The sequence below is a fragment of the Anolis sagrei genome, chromosome 3 (genome assembly GCF_037176765.1).
Source record: "Anolis sagrei isolate rAnoSag1 chromosome 3, rAnoSag1.mat, whole genome shotgun sequence".
NCBI classification, from domain to species: domain Eukaryota; kingdom Metazoa; phylum Chordata; class Lepidosauria; order Squamata; family Dactyloidae; genus Anolis; species Anolis sagrei.
Window position 1 is genome coordinate 202,336,737 of NC_090023.1, and position 27,252 is coordinate 202,363,988.

The window sequence follows — 27,252 nt, forward strand, 5'->3', positions numbered from 1 at the left end:
AAGCTCTCCCGGCCACCGCTGAGACCTGGGGCTCCAGGCTCAGCGATGAGTCCAGGATCACTCCCAAGCTGCGAACCTGTCTCTTCAGGGGGAGTGTAACCCCGTCTAACACAGGCTGTAACCCTATACCCTGTTCGGCCTTCCGACTGACCAGTAGGACCTCTGTCTTGTCTGGATTCAATTTCAATTTGTTAGCTCTCATCCAGTCCGATACAGCGGCTAAACACCGGTTCAAGGTCTGGGCAGCCTCCTTGGTGACAGGTGAGAAGGAGTGACAGATTTGGACGTCATCTGCATAGAGATAGCATCTTAGTCCGAAACTCCGAATGATCTCTCCCAGCGGCTTCATGTAGATGTTAAATAACATTGGGGACAAGATAGAACCCTGTGGGACTCCACACAACAACGGTTGTGGGGCCGAACAGGTGTCACCCAGTAACACCTTCTGGGTCCGTCCCTCAAGGAAGGATCGAAGCCACCGCAGAGCAGTGCCTCCGAGCCCCATATCCATGAGGCGGCCCAGAAGGATACCGTGATCGACGGTATCGAAGGCCGCTGAGAGGTCCAGCAGAACTAACAGGGACACACTCCCCCTGTCCAGTTCCCTGCTCAGATCATCTACCAAGGCGACCAAGGCTGTCTCAGTTCCATGTCCCGGCCTAAAGCCAGACTGTGCCGGGTCTAGATAATCAGTGTCTACCAGAAACCCCTGGAGTTGCATTGCCACCACACGTTCCATGACCTTGCCCAAGTAGGGGAGATTGGAGACAGGCCGATAGTTGTCAAATTGAGTGGGATCCAGTGATGGTTTCTTCAACAGCGGTTTTATAATAGCTTGTTTTAAGCTCGCTGGAAATTTTCCTTCCTGTAAGGAGGCATTAACCATCACCTTCACCCACTCTGCCAAACCCCCTCTGGCTTCCTTGATCAGCCAGGAAGGGCAGGGGTCTAGGATGCATGTGGTGGGTCGCACCTCTCCAAGGATCCTGTCCACATCCTCAAGCTGAACCAATTGAAACGAATCCAACAAAACTGGACAAGCAGATGCTCTCGTTACATCCCCAGAGACTGCCGTTAACATGACGCCAAAACCCGACCGGATCCGCTCAATTTTATCCGCGAAGGATCGGGGCAAATGCTTCACAGCGAGCCACCGAGTTGTCCGAGGCCTCGCTTTTTGGCGGATTTAACAGGCCCCTGACAACTCGGAAAAGCTCCGCTGGACGATTCTTCGCTGATGCAATATTGGCTGTGATGAATGTTTTCTGAGCTGCCGCTATTGCCACACCGTAGGACCTTAGAAAGGCATTCAGGTGTGTTTGGGCTGGATTGGTGGGATTCTGGCGCCACACGCACTCTAACCTCCTCTTCTTTCGCTTCATCGCTGCCAGCTCCTCGGTAAACCAAGAGGCTGGTTTAGCTCGGTTACTCGAGAGGGGGCGTTCCGGAGCGATAGTGTCAATTGCCCTGGTCAACTCATTATTCCAACGAGAGACCAGAGCATCAACAGTATCACTAGCCAAGGAGGTGGAAAGATCCCCACTTTAAAAGGTTAGTAATATGGTAATACAGTTTTAAAGCCAGTGTGGTGTAGTGGTTTGAACACTGGACTAGGACTCCGCAAGACAAGGATTCAAATCCCTACTCAGCCATGGAAGCCATGGTAGATGTGCAACTTTGGGAAAGTCGTGCTGTCTCTGTTCCAGAGGAAGTAAATAGCAAAACTGCTCTGAACAGATCTTGTCATGAATTGTCACAGGATTACCATAAGCTGTAAATGATTTGAAGACACACAACACACTGCAATCTAACTACAAAACAAAATCTCCCATAACATTAGCAGGGAAGAACAGAACATTAGTGAAGATTCATTGAGTTTCCTCATTTTCACAAGCAATAGTACATTTATTTTTCTGGACCACAGGCATGCTACCAGTTCTGTAGCCAACTAGGGCTATAATATTGGACAACCACTTTCATGAAGTTTAGGACTATGTTTCCATAAATTCAACATAATCTATGCTAGCAGCCAGACAACATTACTGGATGAAAAATAATCTTTATTTTCCCACACTTTTGTGCTTCACATCTCTAACAAAGATAGAATAAAGCTTAATGTTAGTTTGCGTGCTTTGCAGAAAGAAACTGACATCTGCTTGTTTTTTTTACATTGCCAGGTGCTCTGCATGATGGAAGCATAATTTTGGAACAAGAATCACAATTACAACAAAAGAACTGTATTTCAAGGTGGTGTGTTGCTGCTGTTGTTGCTGCTGCTGCTGCTATTCTTGTGTGCCTTCGAGTCATTTCTGATTCATAGTGACCATAAGCTGAATCTATTGTGAGGATTTCTTGGAAAGATTTGTTCAGAGGAGGTTTGCCATTACCTTCCTCTGAGGCTGAGAGAGTATGCCTTGTCTAGGATCATCCAGTGGGTTTGCATATCCAAGTAGGGATCTGAATCCTGGTCTCCCAGAGTTCTAGTCAACTGCTCAAAACACCATATTACTCTGGCCTTCCCAAATTAGCCTCCACATTTTACAAGTAACATTCTTCTGCCTTGGATGATTTTCAACCTCTCTTCTGTTTAATATCTCTTCTGGGGACATTCCAAAGTGTTGTCACAAATGCAGTAATAGATGTTTACTATGCTTTTCTTGTTCTGTGCTTTCAAGTCTGTTCTGAAGGACGGCAACCCAAAAGTAAGCTGATCACAGAATTTTCTAAGGCTAAGAGTATGCAGCTTGTCCAAGGTCATCCAGCAGTTTTTCATGGCTAACAACCCTATTCTCCAAAGTCACAGTCCAGCACACAAACTAGCATGCCATGATGGCTCCATTTTGCTTATCTTCACCCAAATCCAGGAATTTACAGCCCTGTTAACTGAATAGTTCTTGGGATAGCTCAGGTTTCATTAGTTTCCTGTGTGCTCTGCTTTTTTGTCACAATCACATTGGCTTAGGGGACCTGTGAAGACAAGCCACTTCTGGATCTTTTTTTAGTAACATCCACTATAGTTCCTATCCTGCCTTATCTGTAAACTGTTTATAGTGTTGCTGATAACAGCTGGAGGTTTGTTCTTGATAAGAATTAGTTCTCAGGACTGCAATAATCTCAGATTCATTCTTGTTACATGTGCTGCTGGGGTTGCACTGCCACCACAATAAAGTATATAGATATTGGCAGATAAGTATGTTTAATATATAGTATGAATATGCAAGCATGTTTAATATATAGTATGAATATACAAACATGCCTTCTGATTACATAATCAAACAGAAAGAAAATATCACCATCACCCCCGGTATAGCTGGAAAACTCCTACACCTAGTTCTTTGGTTCCCTAGAAATGTGATACTTTTACACAGCCATCTAAAACATCTTTCAAGTCTCTGCCTACAATCTGGTGTAATGCCCAGAAATAAAGCCCAATTTCTGCTTCTTGGTGGGAGGTTGGACTGGATGGTTCATGAGGTCTCTTCCAATTCTATGATTCTATGAAGCATGTATGCACACAATTACAATAACCATAACAAATGAGCCACATAACTTACCTCATTTATTTCAACAAACTCAAGATACTGGTGACACTCACTAGACAATTTATGAGTGGTACTACACTGAAGGAGATCAGGAATAGGAATTCTTCCTCTACAGTGATAGAAAGAAACCTTGATCAACAAAATTGTTCGTGGATGTAGCTGTATCTATATCATGATGGGCAGGGCCGTAGCCAGAAAAAAATTTCGGGAGGGGTTGAAATTTTCGCAGGGGGGGGGGTGTTGAAATTTTTGTGGGGGGGGGTTGAAATTTTTGCGGGGGGGGGGGTTGACCCCTACCTCCTAGCTCACGCTGAAGCAAAGAGCACAGCAGGGGGCAGAGCAGCCTTCAATAGCCTGCATCTCCGCCCCTGTCAACCACCTCCACCAAGTCTGGCCTCCTTAATGAGAGCATTCAACCCCCGCCCCCCAACTTGGTTGCTTCACTACATCAGCTATTGCTGCAAGTAATGACAGTGTGAGTAAATTGTCAATATTTGCCTTAATTTTTTGCATCTCATAGACTTAGCATGGGAATTTGGTTAACCAGTTAAAATTCATGAGTAAACCAGGTTTTTTAAAAAATCTGAAACATTTCGGGGGGGGGGGTTGAACCCCTAAAACCACCCCCTTGCTACAGGCCTGATGATGGGTGATCACTCATGGCTGAGCATAATTGTCTTCCTGAGGTAAAGTCTTTGCGATGAGCTGATAAATAACTGTGAAGATCTGTTCTGGATCCACATGGTCTTTCACATTAAAGTCATAGATTTCCACATGGAAGGTGGTCATGACAAGGGTTTGCTTGACGTGTCTTCCTCTTGGCACATTTCTTCCTTTCGCCCTGTATTCATGCCTCTTCAAAATCCACAGCAACATTGTTAACAGCTAACCTCCAGTTACAACGCTCAATTGCTAGGGCTTCTCATGTCTTGGTGTTTATATCACATTTTTAAAGTTTTAAGCCCATCTCTAAATTGCCTTTGTTCTCACTGATATTCCGTTTTCCATTTTTAAGTTGTGAAAACAGTGACTATGTGTTGTCGAAGGCTTTCGTGACCGGAATCACTGGGTTGCTGTGCGTTTTCCGGGCTGTATGGCCTTGAGTCGCCTTCGGGCTAAGAAAGCCGGTATATAAATATGGCAAATAAATAATAAATAAATAAATGTTCCAGAAGCATTCTCTCCTGTTGTTTCACCCACATCTAGAAGTTGTGAGGTTTGGTGGAGACTCCCACCCTGGACATTCCACAGATATATAAACCACACTTGCCTAGTCTCCATCAAACTTCACAACCTCTGAGGACACCTGTTCCAGAGAGAATGCTTCTGGAACATGGCCATACAGCCCAGAACATTCACAGCAACCCAATACAGTTTGGTGAAATGGTTATGTCTTTGGGGAAATTGGTGATGTAGCTGAACATATGTATATGTATAGACCCTTTTAGACCAGTACTTATAGTGGGACAAGTGGCTGGTGGGTCCATCAATATATGAACTAACCTACAAATATGGTTGGCTCATCTTTGCTTCAGTCCTCATAGATAGCTAATAGCGTTTCTTGAAGTAGCAAATGCCTTCCCTTTCATGGGTTCCATGCTTGAGAAAGATAGAATAGAAACAAATACATTTCATGAACTGTTTTTGAGTTAGCCACTTTTAGAAAATGAAATCCAACAATATTCATGTATCCAAAAAGTAACATCAGTGGTAGAATGGTTTCCCTTTGTAGTTCCCTGAATGTCTACCAAATCCCTGGAGCACAGGGAATTCTCCGGGGATCAACAGATTAAATTTGCACTGTATAAGCAAGATCCACTTATACAACACAGGGTAAAATAAAACAAAAACAAACCCAGCTAGCAGGGCAATTATGCTATGTGCAATAGCATCAGTTAATACTGTGTTGTTTGCATTTGATGTCAAACTCATCTGATTAAAATTTCCCCAAGCAAAACAAAGTGCCGAAAACAGACATATTTGTTCTTCTTAATATCCATATTTGGATAGATATATCATATACTATGATGGTGAAGATGATGATTGTTGAAAACTATTACTTTATTCAGGCTTGCCAAGGAAAGCAGTTTCCATTGGCTTCATAAATTTTTGAGTAACAGTGCAAACATGGTTAAGATTGCCTCCATCAGACCCTATGGCAGCAACCACTGGAACTTGTGGAATTCTGTTTCCTCCTGAAGCTAGAATATGGCTAGCATTTCAGTGTTTTCAGAGGAATTGTCTGCTGTAATGGGATTTTAGCATATTCTGTATGCAAAGCCTATTTCTTTAGTTAGTCAATGTAACTGAACAGGGTCAGGGTGTATCTTGCTACTAGGGACCAAGACTTAGCATGGGATGAGGACAGCATGGCAGACTTAGGCGTTTTTCCCCTTTGGAAGATGCCTAGAACACAATTCTTTTCACCCCTGAAGAGCTGTCATAGGAAATTTTCTGAATGAGTTCTTTGTTGACTGGTTCTGACAGGAAAGGGAAGGTTTGTGAGCAGAAAGAGACCATGAAAAGAGTGAATGAATAAATAGCATCACACAGAGATGATAAGACTATATATACAGGGGGGGGAAACAGGATTAATCACAGATAATTTATATAACCATAAAGTGGGTAATGGGGAAACATATAATTTTCCATATCTCTGGAGCAGTCCTGCACTTCAGAGTAGTGTGAACAGCTGGGACAGTTCTGATTTGGAACTTGCTCTGTTGTTCATATGGCCCTGTGCCACCATCCTGTTTTCTCCACAGTAGATGTCATGGGGAAGTCAGGACAGCGATTACCTGTGCCATGTTGTCATTGCCCTATTGGCAACCACGCAGCTCCAAGCAGCTCCTGGCAAAATGTTAATCTTCATAGTAAAGGTAAAGGTAGTCCCCGGACATTAAGTCCAGTCATGTCTGACTCTGGGGTGTGGTGCTCATCTCCATTTCTAAGCCGAAGAGCCAGCATTGTCCGTAGACACCTCCAAGGTCATGTGGCCGGCATGACTGCATGGAGCGCCGTTACCTTCCCGCCGGAGCGGTACCTATTGATCTACTCACATTTGCATGTTTTCGAACTGCTAGGTTGGCAGAAGCTAGGGCTGACAGCGGAAGCTCACGCCGCTCCCCGGAATCGAACCTGCGACCTTTCGATCAACAAGCTCAGCAGCTCAGTGCTTTAACCCACTGCGCCACATAGAGAGAGGCAAAATGTTCATCTTCATAGGTAGAAAGAAAACCAGAAGTCAGAAAAATGGTGGAGGCCACATGGTCAACCCAGGGTAGTTTTAAATTTAAACTCACAGAATTCCATTACTGTATCATCAAAGGGGAGGAGACAGTGGCCAGCAGTGAAGAGGGCAGACAAAGCCCTTTAGGGAAAACATGCATAGGAACGTGGGGGAAGGAATCCCTCAGCTTAGCCCTGTCTCTAGCCTAGCTACTTATTGAGGACTGGAAACTTGATGACACAAGAGACGTGTGCAATCCAGGGATGAAACCCAACACATACAAAGAATTGCTTATTTCATTATGTCAAACCTCTTGATGGTGCAGGCCAAAGTGTTACTTGTCAAGCATCAAAAGAAGGGCACCACAATAAAGAATTATAACTGCAGAGTTGTTGAGTTTTGTAATGCAGAATACTATTTATTTATTTCAATCTTTATAAACCACTTTTCTGGACAAAGGGTGGCAATCAAAATTTAAGTATACAAAGCATTGTATTGCAATTTTTATTTTAAAATTGCATTTAATCAATATGCAGTTAAAATATAAATACTGCCCTTAGGAAATAATCCCAGTTTAGCTCTTCCCCCTCCTGATAGGTAAATTATCCATATACAGAGGCAATGTTTTCTTTTTCTTTTCAAAAATTTAGATTACTGGAACAGTTTCAAGTTTATTTATTTTCCAATGACTGCAATCGAAATAGCAAAGAATTATTGCAACAGTAGATGCAATAATTCTTTGCTATTTCGATTGCAGCCATCAGAGGCCACTTTTTAGATCTACTGTTGCAATATAGATCTACTATATTTTTAGAACAGTAGATCTAAAAATATAGTAGATCTATATTGCAACAGTAGATCTAAAAAGTGGCCTCTGATGCTAACCTGGAATTACTGCACAAACAAGTACCCAAGAAGTTGCTAAAATACTTGTAGAAATGGTTTCTTTCAAATGCTTTTGTCAGTGGAATCACTATCCAAGCCGCTCATAATTAGTGATGTATCTAAGGAATTTAGACCTTAGTATTTTTGTGAGTGTTTGAGGGAGGCCCTTCTAGTGACCACGTGGATTACTTTACCTGTGAAATAAGCAGTTTACTTTTATTTTCACCCCAATAGCTTCCATATTCCTGACATGCAAGAGTTAAAAACTCAAATTATGTGTCCTTCAATTCACTTCTGGTTTATAGTAACTCTAAAGTAATCCTGTCACAGGGTTTTCCATGCCAAAATTGTGCAGAAGAAGGTTTTTTTCCCCCCCACTTTCTTCCACCATTATATTTAAGGCAGTGACATCTCCAGCCCATACCCTGTTCGGATATCAGTCAGCACACCAATGACTTAAATCAAGAAATAGTTTTCTAAGATCTACAGAAACACTCGCTAGAACACCTCAGCAAGCGAGAGTCCAAAAGTGGCAGACTAAAACCCAGAATCTCAATCAATGGCTGATACCAAATGAGAGACACTCTCCTGGGCACACAGAAAACTGAGCGATTTGGAAGGTGCTGAACAGACTACATCCTGGTGCCACGAGATGCAGCAAACCTTAAGCAATGGGGATACAAAGTGGAGTCCACAACATGCGAGTGTGGAGAAGAGCAGACCACAGACCACATATTACAATGCAGTCTGAGCCCTGCCACATGCACAATGGAGTACCTTCTTATAGCAACACCAGAGGCACGCCAAGTGGCTAGCTACTGGTCAAAGGACATTTAATAAAATGCCAAGTTTGCAAACTTTGGTTTTTTTTTTAAAAAAAAAATCAGTACAACTGTTTGGTTCGCTCCTGATAAGATAAATAAATAAAATGTTTCAATTTTGCATTTCAAGCTTACTTGAATATCATATGAATCAGAAAATATCATAAATGAAATATTTGTCTTTGCTACTCTGAAACGAAACAATATTTACTTGGGATTGTAACCAGTTTATCTCCTGAGTATGAAATGTTCCAAAAGCCTTGATTTGCAACTTCATGCACGGTAATAATAACTAAAAATCTTTTCAAGTTTTTTTTTAAAAGGTTAGCAGCCACTAACTGGGTTTTCTCAAAAAGCATAACCAGTGTAAGTTCCTACAAGTCGCAATTCAAGCTGAAAAATGGCTCAGAGAATATTTGATTTTATTTTAAAGATGTGAATATTGTATTGTGTGAGACCATTTCATATCAATAATATATCTTGCAAATGTTTTAAAATACACTTATTTCAGGGTTTGATGATTACTGTGTACTCCAGTACACAAACAGTAGCAGATGCATGTTTATTTTAAATAAGTATAAACTTCCCATTTAGGGAAATTATAATGTTGAAAAACTGGGGGTTCACTCCCACTTATGTTTTCAAAATTAAAGAAACCTTGGGAGCTCCATATGCATGGAGGATCTGGCATATGCTTTAGGGACCATATGCTACCCATCCTGAACCAAAGCTTTGCTTCCAGTTTGTTTGCAAGTTCAGTTCAAAGTACTGATTTTGACTTGTGTATATGTTAATTGCCTTCAAGCTGTTGACTTATGGAAGCCCAGTCAATAATAATGATGATGGTAATAATAATAATAACTTTATTTTTATACCCCACCACCATCTCCCCAAAGGGACTCGGGGCAGCTTACAATTTCATAGGGCTTGCTTAGACAAGGGATATTCAGAGATGGTTTTGCTTAAATGCTTCAATCATCTTCGGGCCAAGATATGGAAGATTGCCATCTTCTATATATGAACCTCCCCAGAATCTGAAGTCTTCAGTAGGGACCCTGGGAATCTGTGAGATGGAGTTTTAAATTTGTATTGTATTGCTTCTGTTTGATGTTTGTTTTTATGTTTGAAATAATAGGTTGTGTTTTAATTTAAACTTAATTTGCTAAGTTATAATTTGTTTCATATGCGGTGTAGTTTAATTTTGGTTACTATGTGTATTAGTAGTTATGTTTAGGCATTGAATGTTTGCCTTTTTGTGTGTGACTGGAATCTGCCCTGAGTCTCACCAGGGAGATAGGGGCAGAATATAAATTTATTCTTGTTATTATTAATATAATAATAATAATAATAATAATAATAATAATAATAATAATGTTGTAAGCTGATTTGTGTCCCATAAATCTGGAGAACAGTGAGATATACATTAATAAAAGGAGGAGGAGGAGGCAGGTGAGGTCTCTTTTCTTCCAGCACAGTTCAATTAAAGTATTATTTTACAAAGGTGAAGAAGGGATTCAAGTTTTTAAATAATTCTGGCAAAGCGTACATAATAATAAAATAACTTTATTTTTGTACCCGCTTCCATCTCCCCAAAGGGACTCGGGGTGGCTTACATGGGGCCAAGCCTGACCAAATTGCTTTTAACATGTTTAAAAGCAGTTTAAAACACATTTTATCTTTGCCCAGGGGTCGCCTGGATGTTTTTACCATCCTTGTGGGAAGATTCTCTTATGTTCCCGCATGAGGAGCTGGAGCTGATAGAGGGAGCTCATCCACGCTTTCCCGGGATTCAAACCTGCGACCTGTCAGTCTTCAGTCCTGCTGGCACAGGGGTTTAACCCACAGCACCACCAGGGGCTCCCAGAAGAGACAAATGAGTAGAAAGAAAGGCAGACAATCACAAGCCAGATAGAAGATGCAAAATGGTTACTTACGAGTTAAGAAGAGAAACTTATAAGGAACGACAATAGAAGAAACTGGGTTGCCTCTGAGGATGCCTGTCATAGATGTGGGTGAAACGTCAGGAGAAAATGCTTCTGAAACATGGCCATATAGCTTGAAAAACTCACAGCAACCCAGTGATTCTGGCCATGAAAGCCTTCAACAACTAAGGTTAAGGTAGAGGTTTTCCCTTGACATTAAGTCCAGTCATGTCCGACTCTGGGGGTTGGTGCTCATCTCCATTTCTAAGCCGAAGAGCCAGCATTGTCCGTAGACACCTCCAAGGTCATGTGGACAGCATGACTTCTTGGAGCACTGTTACTTTCCCGCCAGAGCAGTACCTATTGATCTACTCACATTTCCATGTTTTCGAACTGGCAGGTTGGCAGAAGTTGTGGCTAACAGCGGGAGCTCACACTGCTCCCCGGATTTGAACCTGCAACCTTTTGGTCAGCAAGTTCAACAGCTCAGCGCTTTAACCCACTACGCCACCAGAGCACTGTGATATATCAATGAAAGAAAGAAAAAGGTGCAACATTGGGGGAAATGGCACTGAACAGGTATGACACAACTACAGGAAAGTCAAGGAGACACTAGTAATCAGCAAGAGAAATATTCTACTGAAACTGCAAATATCCCCAACCACAGAGCAGCCATAATAACACAATTAACATTCATAAGACCCTAAACAAGGAAGAATTGAAGCATCAAGGCTAAACCATTTCTTCCTCCCACTCCAATGCAAATTGCCAATTCAAATGTAAATTGACAGTTCTCAAGGGTGCCAAAGAATATAGAAGTTGCATTAGAGAAGAGCACGCTACTAAATCAAATGAAAAAGAAAACTCTGTGATCCATAAAATCAACAAAGTTTAGGTAAAACTTTTATTGGGTTACTAAAATATTTCTGTCAAAAGGCAAGCTTTCAAGCCTTTCAGAACTCTCCTTGAAGGTAAGATGATATCACCTCAAGCTGACTGTTCATATCTACAGTCTCCAATTGCTTCAAAATCCGACCAGAATAATTAGGGGGACGTTCTGAGTTCCGAAGCACTTGAAAGCTCACCTTTTAAATTAAAGTTTTGTGCTCTTGAATCTACTTTTTGAGTACATTAACTCCAGTCGATGAGATCCTGCAAATATCTATCTATCTATCTATCTATCTATCTATCTATCTATCTCTTGGGAGGATAAGAATGTTCCTTGGTTTTCTTGAGCCTGAGTTCATCCACTATTGCAGAAAATTATATTTGCCCCAAGAGGGATGAATTGTCTCTCCATATGATATGTTTCTTTTCCTGTCTTCTAGATATTTTTAGTTTTCAGTGTTTATCCCATTCCTCTTTCTTATGTCTTCTGCTAGCTTTTCTCAACTTGATTTTCTCCAAAGGTTATGGATTTTAACTCCCACAAGACCCTATCTTGAAGCTTTGGTTTAGAGAAAGCAGGCTCAAGAAGGCTGCTACAGATTGTATGTATTATATTTAGATGTTATGCCAACACAATTATATTGCCCAGTTAGTACTTTAATCTGTTACACAATCAATCGTAGCCATCAAAAAAAGATATGGGGTGCTAGAAAAGGCTTTGGTAATGGCTTGTTATATGGTTTGTTGTTTTGTTAACAGTTGTTGGGCTAAAAACCTAATCCGTTCACATTAATGCTGGGCATGTTGTTTCATGTTGAGATGCCATTACAAAGCTTAATTGCACAAAATATACAATTGCCATGAAGTCCCAGTTCCTCATTAGAACAGTCTTGGCACTTTCCAGATATGCTGAACTGCAAATCTCACCATGCTTTTAGGACAGTGTCCCTCTGTGTGACTAAACTTGAAATCTCAACACCCTCCGTGAGTATTGGATCTGGAAAGTTCAAGGTTGGGAAGGGAAATTTAAACTTCCCAATGGAACACGGGATTGGCAGAGAAAATGGTATATGAATATTCCAATGTTGTCCACAATTGGCAGATTTTACTCCATTTTTCTTTCAACAGTGCCCTCTGCTTGGCTGAAAGTCACCTAAAGAACAAGGTGGGCCTTAAATCCTCCTCCAAAAAAGGGCCTAGATACCACCTATTGTTCTGGATTTGGCCTTGAGAGCAGAGATGCAATGAAAGTCTCCAGGCAAAATAAGTTGGCTTGTTTTCCATCAAGTTTCAGCATCCTGGGAAATCAGGAGGAACCCTGAGATTGTGCACTAAATAAGATTACAATGAACTACTTAGTCATTCGTACAGAATGTTACTTAAAAGGATTAAAGATCTCTACATGACAACCAGTGGAACTCGAATTGTTTTCCAGTCCTCTTTTCTTTCCAACAGTTTACAGGTTTTTGTGTTTATTTCTTTTTTCTTCTGAGTGACCACCAAAGTCACAATGAAACAGGGCAGTGTGGATTATTTAGTTATTTTGTATCAAAAGCATTGCATAAATTAATATAAAACTGATAAAAATAGAAGGAGCACAAGTGGCTAAACATCTTTTGACCAAAAACAGGCAACAGCGACCGCATTGTGTGTAGTCTCAAACAATTCTTCCTCTGTACATGAGGCAGAACATTGCGGACAAACATACAGATGTGGAATTGTCTGTTCTGCTCCACAGTCACACAAGGTGGAGGATTCTTCTAGGTAGTGCCATTTTGCCAGGTTGTCTTTTGTTCTGCCCATTCCACTTCTGAGTCTGTTCAGTGACTTCCAAGTTGCCCATTCTTGGTTTGCCTCTGGAGGCAGACCCTTGTGAGGGGGGCATCCAGTTGGGATGTCCTGGTTTAGCTGCCCAGAGGGATACTCTTGCTGTTGCTGGGGGAACGTTAACATGAGTGATGATTCCTATGAAGCTTTCCCTTGATTTGAGTCTACTGGGAGGAGGCTGATAACTGTACAGTGGATGGCTTTCACGGTGTTCAGCCTTATTTCTCTCACAGTTAGCAACTTTGTGGATAATGGATGTGGAACATGCAGTGACTGGAGCAAACTATTATTCAAAGCAATATCAGTGTGTTTATGGTTGGTGATTCACATATAATCTCTTATTTACTTGAATTTTTGATGTCGTTTTGTTCTTTGGTAATACTAGTGTATTTTTTATATGTTTTCAGGTACATTTTTTAAAAAACCAGGATAGATGTAATCACATTATGTTCCTGCATAAATTTCCCTGCATAGCGAAAAGCAATGTTGGTGGGGCATCTTAATCAGATTCCGCCCCCACCTTCAACTCCACAATCTAAATTTATTTTTCTTCTTTAAACAGGAAAGTCAAATAAGACATTAGTTGCACTAGATCACTTTTGCTACTTGGCAAGCTACTTGGAGACAAGAGCTAGGAAGTGGGACATACACTGAAATGGTGACAGGCAACAATTGTAAAGGGCTCCCAGAAAAGGTATTTTAAATTTATTTATTTATTTATTTACAACATATATATGCCGCCCTTCTCACCCCGAAGGGGACTCAGAGCAGTTTACAAGATACATATATTATATTATTAGCATAGTACAATATCAGTATTATATATTACTTTATTGTACTATACCATTATACTGTAATATTTATTATTTACAGTATGTATATACCGCTTTTCTCACCCCTAGGGGGACTCATATTATTAATATGACTCATATTATTAATATTATTAGTAATACTACTACTAATATTGTATTATTAGTAGTAGTATTATTATATTGTATTACATTACAATACTATAAATATTATATGTATATAGAATATATTATATTACATTATATTTTCTTATATTACATTATATTATATTATTAGTAGAGCACAGGAGTCAAGATGGAACTGTCTTCTGCCCCTCTCTCTCTTCACTCTAATACAAGTTTCTATAATGAATCCAAAATGAAATGTTGTTTTTCAGAATCACATAGCTGAGGAACATTTTCCCTTTACTGATGCTTTAAACTAGAAGTCCAACAATATATTATTATTGACTATATTTACTGTGAAATGAAGTCCTAAACATTGCATGAAGGAAGCAAAGGTTTCTCCCTATAAGTACAGTACAATCCTCGTATCCTTGGGGATACGTTCCAAGACACACACACACACCCTCATGGATACCTCACAATAGCAAACCTATATTTTTTACTATACTTGGGTCAGAAATATACCATAGATTAGAACTGGAGAACTTTGAAAGACCCATAAATGCTTTTGAAGATGCATATTATTTGAAGTGTGGGGAAATGAAACTGTAGAAATAGAATCCATGGATATTGTGTTTGACCTTACTGGTGTTCAACTAAACTTCTCCTACTATACAAAGTAAGTTTATAAAGGCAGCAACAGCCTGTCCCCAGCAACTATTCCAAGGTGGCTGAGTATGATGACAAACTTGCTCATGTCTTCTACTTTCATGTAATTTGTTCAGGAATGTACATTTAATTAAAACACCCTCGGCAATTAATTTTCATTTCACAAATTTTCTTTTTCCCCCTCTTTTTTCCACATTCTTTCAAAGTGTCAGTAGAAGAGCGAAGACAGCAAACTGTACCAAATGTACCTTGGTGATATTTTGTTCAAATGTATGAACTCACAGTGGATGGCTTCTTCTCACATTCAGAACTGGCTTGATCTGAGCTATTCTGGACGTCGGTTACTTAGCCCAGATCTGGTGCATGCGTCCCTGGTGTCTGTACCAATATGCTCATGCACCACTAGGTTATTTTCTGTCTTAAATGGGAAGTATTTTCCCCCAACCCCACCCCAAAGCCTGGTAAATGTTGTATTAAAGTCAGCACTTCAAAAGGACTGTGAACTTTTAAAATGTGATTAACAGGATGTTTGGTCCATGGCAGAGCAATTTCTGAAACCATTTGGCAAATTCAATTGACAACCAAGCCTCAAATTGGACAAAATGGAAAAACCGCAATACTTTGACTGGCAGGGTGGTTTTGATGGCTTTACCGGATCAGGATGAGATCCTCTCATCTAGGTGTGGTCCTTTCCAGGCTGACTTACAGTAACTAGCAAGCCAATGAAAGCCAAGCCAAAGTAGGTAAATTAGAAAAAGTCATTGTAGTATTACCAGAAGGATTTTAATTTATAAAGCAGGAATAAAAGCCATTGTGGCATATTTTGGTACTGAATGCTAATGTCCAGTTTATGACAACAGAAGCAAGCTGTATTTTTCTAAAATGAAAAATGAAAAAAATGAATAATAATAATAATAATAATAATAATAATAATAACTTTATTTCTATACTGCTCCATCTCCTCTCTATCTCTACTCATTGTTTCATTTTAATGAAATTGCTGTCTGTTTTAGTCCAGACTTTAAAACAACTATCCATGATGCTAAACCTATATTTGGAAGAGGAGTCAGCATTTTAACTACTTGTTTAAAACCTAGAATAACATTCAGTATAAACTCACTACATTGTTAAACTGAAAGCCACAGAGCTTCCCTGTCCTCAGTGTTACTACTACCATGTGTAGTTTGGTCCATAAAGTTGATTTCATAGACTGTTAAATGAGCTCAGCATAAGGTATGACTCAGGATTGATGGACTGACTCACAGCCACAAATATTCTGACTGCTCGAAATCCAATATAACATATATACTCGGGTATAAGCCAAGTTTTTCAGCCCCCTTTTTAGGCTGAAAATCCCCCCTTGGCTTATACTTGAATCAAGGTTATTTATTATTTTACTCTATTATTATTATTACATTTATTATTTTACTCTATTTATTATTATTATTACATTTACATTATTTTATTCTATTGTTATTTTATTACATTTCTTATTTTACTCTATTACTATTTTGTTACATTAATTAATTTACTCTATTATTATGTTTACATTTATTATTTTACTCTTATTATTTTATTACATTAATTATTTTACTCTATTTATTATTATTTTTACATGTATTATTTTACCCTATTTATTTTTGTTATTATTAAATTTACTATGTTACTCTATTTATAATTATTATTACATGTATTATTTTACTCTATTATTATTACATGTATAATTTTACTCTATTATTATTACATTTATTTTAACACTATTTATTTTTTGTTATTATTGCATTTACTATGTTACTCTATTTATAATTATTTTACATGTATGATTTTACTCTATTATTATTACATGTATTATTTTACTCTATTTATTAGTGTTATTATTCCATGTATAATTTTACTCTATTATTTTTATTACATTTCCATTATTTTACTCTATTATTATTATTATTATCATTACATTTATTATTTTTCTCTCTTTATTGTTATTGGAAGGATATGTAAGCACATTTACATTGAAGAAGGTTAGAATAATGGTTTAATCAGAGTTGGACAGTCTTATCTTAAATTATATTTTTATGTAAATATTCAAAAACATTTAACCTATTGATGCGTCATTTAATGTAATTTTATTGGTATCTATTTTTATTTTGAAATTTACCAGTAGCTTGTGAATATCCCACCCTCGGTTTATAGTCGAGTCAATGCGTTTTCCAGTTTTTTGTGGTAAAATAAGGTGCTTCGGCTTATATTTGGGTCGGCTTATACTTGAGTATATACGGTAATACTTTCAGGTTGAAATACCCTAGCAATGTAGCAACGCTGCCTCTCGGAGACCAGTGAAGGCAGGTATTCAATACAAGCTCACAGATCTACACAGCTCATTGGGAACATCTGGTACCATACTTTTTGGGAAATTCAATAGCCATCTTGCCTTAAGAGTCCAAGTTGCAGAAGAAATACTTGTACACAAGGAGCTAGACTTGCCTCATTGCACAATGTCTAGAAAGAAATGACTGTTAACCATAAGCCAGGGAGTTGAACTATCACTTTGCCACAATTGGTTCCCAATCTCTATATAAGTACTTACTGGCGTTAATAACTTGGTATCACCCAATAAAATTATGGCAAACGAAGGAACTTCCAATTATAACTTCACACCCTTCTTCAAAACTATTTCTAAAGGTCATTTCCCCCCCCTGACTGGGATTGTATTGAATTTTGGAAGAAATTCAGCATATGTCATACCATTTAAGTAGAATTTGCTGTAGGAAATGTATAACGCTTGACCACAAATAAATTAAAGTAAACTACTTAGTGGTATTACTTCTAGGTTGCACTTACAAAAACAGGTAAAACATGGGTCTTCTAGCGGGTTTTTTTGTGGGGTGGGAGAGGTGAGGATTTTGTTGCCTGACCTTTATGGGGAAAGAGCAAGGGTTTTCTTGGTTTCTCTGTAGCTCCCTACTGCCAAAATAATCCTTAATGGATTAACTTTTGTGAAATAAATTCTGTAAATAGAACATGGTCTGAGATCATTTCAGCTCATTTCCCTTGTGGTCCCTTAAAGTCCTGGAAGCTGTCAAGTATCAGCACTGAGCATCTTCAGTATTTTCAGTCTCTGTAGATGCATAAAATGGCTTGCTTTTCTCTGATGGTATGAAGGAGCAAAAACAAATTTTTCATTCAATTCCATGCATCCAGAGGCAGAAATGGGAGAAAACACTCCACATTTTGTCCAGTCCTGGGACAGTGTTCAAAGAAAATAGTTTTGAGATTCAAGTATTTGAAAAGAAGAGATCCAAAAATAGCTAAAGAACAGGGTTTAGTCACATCTCAACATTAGTTCAATTAATATGGAAGATGGTACACAATAACACAGTTGTTTAAAGGATTTATAAAGGTGCTGGGAGATTTGTTTTCATCAGAAGGACTGAAATCAGAGTGAACAACATTTCCCCAGATTAACAATTTGCTTTAGCTGTCAGAACCAAATGGCACCCACAGTTCTTACACGCACATAAAAATCCACCTCTGTTTACACAAGCTTTCTTGGCAGTAAGGATTAGGAAAGAGGGAAGCCATTTTATTGCTATTATTAAATAATTGAGACTCAGGAATTGTCTATCTTCTTTTCAGGGTTCACTCTACTACCAGGCAAAGTGAAGCTACTGACTCAAGCTACGGAGTAACAATGAGGTCTTAGGAAGACAGAGATCTGTGTGCCATATGACCTGTGGTTCTGGAGTGTAAAGGAAGCTTTTTGCCTTAAGATACGATGGAATTGTTGTTTATTCGTTCAGTTGTTTCCAACTCTTAGTGACCTCATGGACCATCCCACACCAGAGCTCCCTGTCAGCCATGGCCACCCCCAGCTCCAAGGATAACATCCTTGATATTCCATCCATGATGGAATATTAAACTGCTAATCTTATTGGCTATTGTACATAGAAGGACTAGAAAAGGAGCATGGTTGCTAGTTTGCCCATTAACTCAGGCAGCAAAAATGTTTGGATGGATCTGTCTCTAGCAATCTCTGGGATAGTGTTTCAAGATGGCAGGAAATACCGCCCCAGAGATGGTGTAAGAGTAAGCTGGCACAAGCCGTTTTGACTTCTCTCCCACAATTAGTTTTGTAGTACAGTCAGACATCCACATTTTCTGAGGTCAGCCTTCTACATTTGATGGTGTAGGAGTTCAGCCTGTGATTGTCTCTTTGCCACAGGTTTCAAAAGAGAATGATCATGATCAGGACCCTTCAGAGGTTCCCATGTCTGACTTTGATGATCAGGTTTCTGTTGATTCTCAGGGGTTTGTGAATGCAGATGATGGCCTAGAAAACCAAAGTGAAACTGAGGATTCTGGGATCATTGATTCCCAAGGCAAAGATGTCTTGAGACAGCCTAATGTGAAACAGGCTAAGGCCGAACAGTCAAGGTTAGATAGAGATAGTGAAAGGAATGTACTAATGAGCAAACCGGAGGAGGCAGTCTTTGATCGCAAAGGGCAAATCTATCATGATCGCCACCTGGACTTAGGGAGCAGGCGTTCAACAAGATTAAGAGAAAAAAGGGGTTTGGGCGAGTTTTCCCAAGGGAAAAGGAATGCTTTTGCCATGGCTTTCTGAATAAATATAGGGCCTGTGAATCCATGCTCTTCAGTGAGTCCAACGTTTAGCTTTCATACCTGTTTCATGTTTTTTGTTCATGCTGAAATTCATGTAATATCTTGCTCCAGATTCATGCCCAGGTTGAGATTCATGTAAGTGTTGTATCCTGATTTCAAGCTCCTGCATTCGGTTTTGTTCAAGCTTGCTCCTGATTCTTCAAGGGACTTTACATTGCCTATGGATTGTTTTTTGGACATTCTCTTATTTCCTTTTTGATTGCCTTTTACCTTTTTTACCTTTTTGGCACTTGCTATATTAATCTTCAATAAACTGCTTTGCTTTTTAAAGAACACTGGTGTGTTTGTGGGTTCAAAGGTGCTCATCACAGCCTTGGTGTGCAACAGACGGCAACCCATGAAAGTAGAAAAACTGCAAATAAGAAACCCAATATTTTTTTACATGAGAGAACATCTCTTTAGAAATCTCTAGGTCCTCCAATGTGACACCTCCAACAGAAGCTGACTGTAGAGAGAACTTTTCAATTAAGTCCCCAAATATAGAGAGTCAACTATATTTGAATCAAATAGGCATCTAGCAAAAGGATGTTTATTCAATAGGAAGAGGATGGTTTTTTGCCTTTTTGCTGATAGCCTTGATGAAGAAATTGTAACCTTTTCACTACCACAAAATCAGCATCCTTTCCCAGGGTTACTAACAAAACTTAATGGGAAGTGCTACAGGAATGTACAGTAATTTGGAGCTAATCTGAGCTCCCTTTGATAACATGGAAATTCCCTTGTTTTTCTTACAGGCAACATATTCCTTTTACCAAGTATATTAAGAAATAATTGGAAGACTGAAAGCAGGACACATCTGTGCTTTTGACCTTCTGTTCACTGTTTGACTGGAAATAATAGGAATAATAATGGAACACGGTGCTTATTGAAATTAGTTTTCCTGGCCACAAATTAACAATTACCTCCCTGGAGTTTAAAATTACTCTTGTTCTAGCCTCAGGAGAAGTTACGAGTAACAATTGCTTCTACCTCCCTCCTGGCAGTATTTTAAATGTTGATCTGATGACAAGTCATTGAGCTGAATCCCCATTAATTAAGTTAGCTATGCCCGGCTTAAGCATCATTTATTTTGATGGGTCTATGCTAAGTATGACTAAGTTGGAATCCCTTTCATTGATTTTTCTTGAAGCAGAAAGACGTCCATTTTAATAGTTAAACCCATTTTTCTTTCATTATGGAAAGGCCCTGCATTTTATGTATCATCATTTAAGATACAATCAAACACATTTCTTAAACTATTAGGGGCAATGCTACAAAACTGTTCAAGTGTTTTTTAACCCTACACATGTTGGGTTCATTTGAACATAACCAGATGTATATGGGTGGCTTATCCAAATAAGAGCTAACTTCATACAGACTTTGCCTCCTTTTTAAGACAGGTAAATGTTCACTTTAATAAGCCGGTTTCATTATCCTTTCCAAGCAGTCAGACTTATTTTATATGTTTATTTTACTATATATGTATGTTTACATGGCATTGAATTGTTGCCTATAAGGCAGCCTAAGCTGCCTTGAATCCCCTACATGGTTAAGAAAGGGGGGATATAAATACGGTAAATAAAATAAACAAATAAATACTTAAAATAAATCTCCTGTGTTATGAAAGACGGCCCGTCAAAACATTAAAAAATACCTAGGAAAATAGTCCTTACCTATTGTTCTTCGAAGATCTTCACACTGACTAATATGAGGAAACTTCAGGATTTCCTTCCATTTTTTGCTTTTGCCTTTGCGTTTTCCTCCACCTCCTGAAGAAGAAGAAGAAGAAAATATGCTTTTAGAAAAGACATGTCATTTTTATTTTTCCAGCTCTATGCACACCCAGCTGAGGTTTGGTATGTTTCTAGCATTATAAAGTGATGGACTGGGAGTGATTTCTGGGTTCAGATGATATGTGATGAATACTTGAGTAACTATATCAAGGGAAAGGTGAGATATAAATAAATAAATAACTCCTGGGCATTTTAAAGTGGTTTGTATTCTTGTCATTCCAAAAGGAGGAAGAATTGCATGCTAAAGTATAAAGTATATGCACAAAGCAGTCACATGCCATAAAGGGCTGGTGTGTATTTTGTTTGTGTAAGTCTCGAACTAGGGGCATTCCAATAAGAACATAATATTTTATCTCCTGAACCACCTGCGTGCTGCCTCCTTGGTAAACATAATTTAAGCAAAATATTGCAATGGGGGGCTGTTTCCACTTAGGCCAATGGTTCCCGATCTGTGGGTCCCCAGATGTTTTGGCCTTCAACTCCCAGAAATCCCAACAGATGGTAAACTGGCTAGAACACCCAAAACACCTGGGGACCCACAGGTTGAGAATCACTGGCCTAGGCCTACAAAACACTGGAGTCAAGATGTCTCAATAGCTTGAGCAAATCACTGCTGTAACAGCAACAGATTCTCGTTGTGGTTTGCTGTCTTTCTGAAAGTCACCTTACTCTTTGGACCTCTGGCATTGCAGACCTGTAGGAAGCAACCAGGTCATTTGGGGCCACTAATATACTGATGACAGTGTTATTGCACCTTGTCGCTTAATTCTGAAGAAGGACTGAATACTCTTGAAAGTATCCTATGATTGATAATGGTTTGTCCAAAACTGAACTGAGATTTAATCCCAACATGTAATCGTGAAGTGATTAAAATAAGTCCAAATGGAGGTGTCCAAGCCTAGGCCAGAAGCTGACATCCAAGCATTTCAAGGGCCCACTCACACTAATAGGAGTAATAATACATTTTAAAAAATTTTTAAACTGTCCTCTCCCCCAGAAGGACTCAATAATATTCCAAGTTAACTATCCTATGGAATCCTGAGGATGGCATTTTTGAGAGGAGATTCAGAATTCTCAGTCAAAATACTCAGGCACATCCACAAAGTACAAGGGCCCAGGATTTGATAGAATGGAACTATGGCAGTTAAAGTGGAATAATAGCACTTGTGTGTGGTGAACAGAGGCGGCCCTATATAATTTTCAATGGTAAGCAAACAGTATTTTGCCCCCCCCCCCCCAAGCAATCACTGATATATATTTTCCGTTTGTTGTGGGAGTTGTGTGTGCCATATTTGCTTCAATTCCACCATTGGTGGAGTTCAGAATGCTCTTTGATTGTAGGTGAACTATACATCCCAGTAACTACAACTCACATATGTCAAGGTCTATTTTCCCCCAAGAGCGCCTCAAGAGCGCCCCTGGGCAAATTCAACTATACTGCAAATGCTTACTTTGCGTAATGGGTTGAGCTGCCCCTAGTGGTGAATGAACCTTTGGATTGCACTTTCCCTCCTAAAACAGGTTCACAGCTTGCAGGAATTCCCTGACCTTCTATTGACTCTGAATTCCCAGGAGTGGTGGGTAATATTTGCATATTGTAGTATTTGCATATTGCCCATCAGGAGCAAGTCAAGCATATTTAGACATTCTTTACATGCATAACATTTAGATTTTTATAACACAATGTGCAAGTTTATTGTTGAAGAGTATTTGGAAGCTTTTGAGATTATATAAAATATAGCAACTAAAATCTGTTTGCAATATACTGTTTTCTTGATACTGAAAGCTCTGTTCTGATTGCCAGTTGTTTTCTCAACACAATTCTAAGACAGGGTGAACAATTGTGGTGAGTTTTGATGATACTGCCACTTGACAGGCATGCACAATAAAGCTTTCTCCCAAATTGTGAAATTTACTCTCCTTCACTCTCCTTGTAAGAAAGGTGTCAAGAGTCAACTTTCAAATTTAGTTCTTTATTTTCCAGCAATTTTCTGTTTTTAATGATGTTGCTATTATTGCTTTAGAAAGACTGATTTCAGGCTGCCTATATTTATTTTACTGAAAGGTGATGCAAAAAGATCAAACACCCAGACAGCAAAGTTGTTCCTGTATCAAATCTAGCAATAATACAGCAATAATTTAAACCCCCACAAATCAATGGATGCATAAATCAAAATGAGAAAAGTTCATGGGATTCATTTCCAGATCAGAAGTGTAGATGTCTGCAAGAACAGAAACACTTTTAGATTTGGGATGAATAACTTGCGTAAGCAGCAGCCTAATGAATTATCCCTGTCTCCAGGCAGAGTTCATTTTTATGCTCCCCCCCCCCCCACCTTAGTCCCTCTGACTGCTCCATCTACCTTCTTGTCACTGCATCAATCCCTTGTGTTCCTTTTTGCAAAGAAATACGATTTATCTTTCTATATATTTCAAGTTTGTTTGCAAGGCTATTCTCCATAAAATTCCACCCTACGTTTTTCAAAGCCTCTGCATTTGTATCTTTTGACATATACACATGCATTGTTTTACTTCCCCAACAAATAATATGAATTGTCATCTTCTCTGTTGTCTTGAACCTTGTTTAGAATTTCATAGTTTTTTAAAAAAAAAAACAACCTTACTCTTGAGGGAAGTAACAACGTGATATAAATATTAGTTACTAGAGTACTAAACAGTTGACTTTAGAAGCCTTATTAATTTAGTAATCTGAATACTCTCTTACTCCCAAAAGCAAGGAGAATACGGAAGAACTATTGCAGTGGTTCTCAATCTTCCTAATGCTGCAACCCCTTAATATAGTTCCTCATGTTGTGGTGACTCCCAACCATAAAATTATTTTTGTTGCTACTTCATAACTGTAATTTTGCTACCGTTATGAATCGTAATGTAAATACCTGATATGCAGGATGCATTTTCATTCAATAAACCAAATTTGGCACAAATACGGGGTACGCCCAAATTTGAATACTGGTGGGATTGGGGGGATGGGGTATTGATTTTGTCATTTAGGAGTTGTAGTTGCTGGGATTTATAGCTAACCTACAATCAAAGAGCATTCTGAACTCCACCAATGATGGAATTGAACCAAATTTGGCACACAGAACTCCCATGAGCAAGAGCCCTATGGACTCAAATAATGTGGACCAAACTTGGCATCAATACTCAATATGCCCAAATGTGAACACTGGTGGAGTTTGGGAAAATAGACTTTAGCTTTGAGAGTTGTAGTTGCCAGGATTTATAGTTAACCTACAATCAAAGAGCACTTTGAACCCATCCCACAATGGATCTGCATCAAACTTGGCACACTACCGACATGGCCAACACTGAATACTGGAGGGGTTGGGGGGCTGCTTTTGAATTCTGGGAGTTGTAGTTCACCAACACCAAAAAGGAAGGATAGGCAGAGAGATCTTCAGCCTTCTCTGCCAAAAGAGTTCCTAAGACTATCAGAAATATGTGTTTTCTGATTATCTTTGATGACTTCCTCAGGGTTCCTGACCCCCAGATTGAGAAACACTGAATTTCTGCAAGCAATATATACATTGTAATATAATGAGATGGTAAATGAAATTGAAACAAAAATTTGCTAACATGGGAGGAAAAAAGGGCATAATTGCCCTAATTAGTAGAAAAGAAGAGAAAGGTAGGTGCAAGCGTACCAGAATATATATTTTTAAATGCATTTCTAAAAAGATTTAGGGGGCAGTGGCTGCGGGAGGTGGGGGGGGGGGAAGAGAGGACTGAAAAGATCCCTAGTTACACAAGCACGATTGGTGTACAATGCAGCCAATGGCTTCTCCCCTCTATTTCTTGTCCTACAAAAACAGCAGCATCACTTGATGACTCATTTGCTTGCATCCGAGCGTAATAGAGTGGCACTCTCTGGCTTGCCCGTGACGTCTTTACGTTAAAGATTCCAATCAACTGCTTTCATCCGCCTGACCTTTCCAGCTTGCAGCCTATATCTTGAAGCCACCCTCGCTAGCTTGCTCCAAATGCAATTCGGCAGGAGGACAGGAGTGTGTATGTGTGTGCATGCAAAGCGCACAAGGACTTGAAGGACATAATGCACCACGACAGCTGAGACAAGGTATATTGTCTGGCTGGACTAAAAGCCAAAAGGGGAAAAAATCAGGATGGTAATTGCATAGGTGTGAAAGTGAATCTCTTTTAAAAGCTGCCTTGATTCCAACTGCCAAGCTGTCTTTTCACGTCGGAAGGCCCTTTTGATCCTCACCATTAATTTTGTGACCCCCAGACTGATAAAACACCATATGATAAGGCTCTTGAGCTTGGAAGTATGCGAATGGGATTAATGGCTCAGGTTTCTGGCTGCACTACATTGCAATTTACACCACTGGAATGTGGTTATCTCGGTGTGTCTCATTAAAAAGACTCAGCATTTGGACAGAGCTCTTTGTACTGTGTGGAACCACTTACGATACTCTCAGTGGGCCATGACTTAGTAGTTTGCACAAAATCAGGGTGATAATAGAAGATCTGTGAGAATGTGTTGAATAAACAGACAAAGAAACTGAAATGTTCAATGCTTAATTACCGATAGATTATGTGTGTGTGCCTGTGTTTTAAGGGAGGCTGATTCAGTTGAGAATTACGAAATACATTTTAGTCATCCAAACAAAACGTACCAAGGGAATGTGAACAAAGAAAATGTAAGAGCAGTTGGGGTGAATGATTTCCAGAATCTGACTCTTCTCAATTTTACAAATTTGGGGACTGAAGGAAAATGTCATTGGTGGGATAGAATTCTTCTGCTCCCATTTTGCCTTCCCTCCCCAGGAATGAATGCTTAGCTAATTACAATTCCCGCCTGATTTGTTGATGCTTTATTTTCCTGCGATGTAACTGATGTTTGTTTCATGACTGTTGGAATGCTGCTTTGTCAGTTACTACTCCCTTATTTACTTGTTTCAATAATGTTTGCATCTTATTTATGTTTTTCTGTCCTATTTTGTTAGGAACTGCCATGTAAGTACTGTTTATATGGAAAGGTGATATTCAAATAAGTTGAGTGATATGAGGAGACTATAGGGAAGTAAGCTAGGCTGGGTCCTTATCACATTTATGACTCTTCAAGATGAGAGGTCAACCTCTCTCGTGTCCTGTTTTATCTGAGTTGTTGTGATCTCCCTTAAAGTTCAGTTAGTAACAAATATGTTATCTTCTTTTGCATTTGTATCTCTCAATCTGTTTTGCATCTGTTTCTGATGATAAAGGCAACCACAGTTTCTTGGTGGCTGGGGATCCTTCCACAGGAAGAAGGGCTCATAGCTGATCCATTTGATCTTGCTCAATTGTTGAGCACCATGCGACCAGACCTTGAAGCAAAAGATCCCACGCTTCTCCATCAACAAATGAACCAGGGATGACTCACAGTCTTCTTTGGACCTTTCAACCCCAAGAGAGCTTATTTCCAGGTGCATTGGCGTATTGAAATCTATATCCGAATTCATGGTTCTCATTTAGATGAGATCTCAAGGATGCAGATCTCAAAGATACACAGCCATTGCCAAAGGAAACAAACCAAAATCTCCTCTTACTGGTCTTTTCTTTACTGAGATAGCCCTTGTTTGCTCTTGCCCCCCAGTCTTTGGGTTAAGACAGTACTAGCTCAGACAGTTTATTAGCCATTCTCATTAGAGAGTATATATGTTTGTCTGGTAGTAGATAAAAGCTAAGTCACTTTATAAATAAAAGGCAGCTGGGGGATTGACAGTGAACAGATGTTCTGGTGAAATCCTTCCCTGCACCCAGAAGCTAATGATGAGAAGTCAGAGGTCACGGACTTAATTACCCACCGAATTAACATTGATTAATGGCTGTTTCCTCTCTTGCAAAGTTATTTACAGAAAACACAACGCTGTGTGCTTGCAAAAGGATGCTGGCATAGTGGAAAATAAACATACTGGAGAAGACTCATAGCCCCTTAAGGCAAATGAGGGGCAACAACTTGGTTCCATGAAGTCAGAAGATGTTTGTGAGCAGGAACAGCTCAGGACTGTTTTAATTCTCTCACGGTCTTTGAATAAACACCTTCAGAGCCAAGCTTTCCACAATTATTGCACAGTAATGTCAG

General features: G+C 39.3%; 1 protein-coding gene across 1 annotated transcript in view; it reads right to left on the reverse strand.

Moving 5' to 3' along the window:
- GRK5 (G protein-coupled receptor kinase 5) overlaps nt 1–27,252 on the reverse strand; it is a 256,986-nt gene that overhangs the window by 150,469 nt on the left and 79,265 nt on the right. Inside the window, exon 2 of the mRNA XM_060768524.2 lies at nt 21,030–21,125. Coding sequence (XP_060624507.1) covers nt 21,030–21,125 — 96 coding nt within the window. The remainder of the gene's footprint in view (nt 1–21,029; nt 21,126–27,252) is intronic.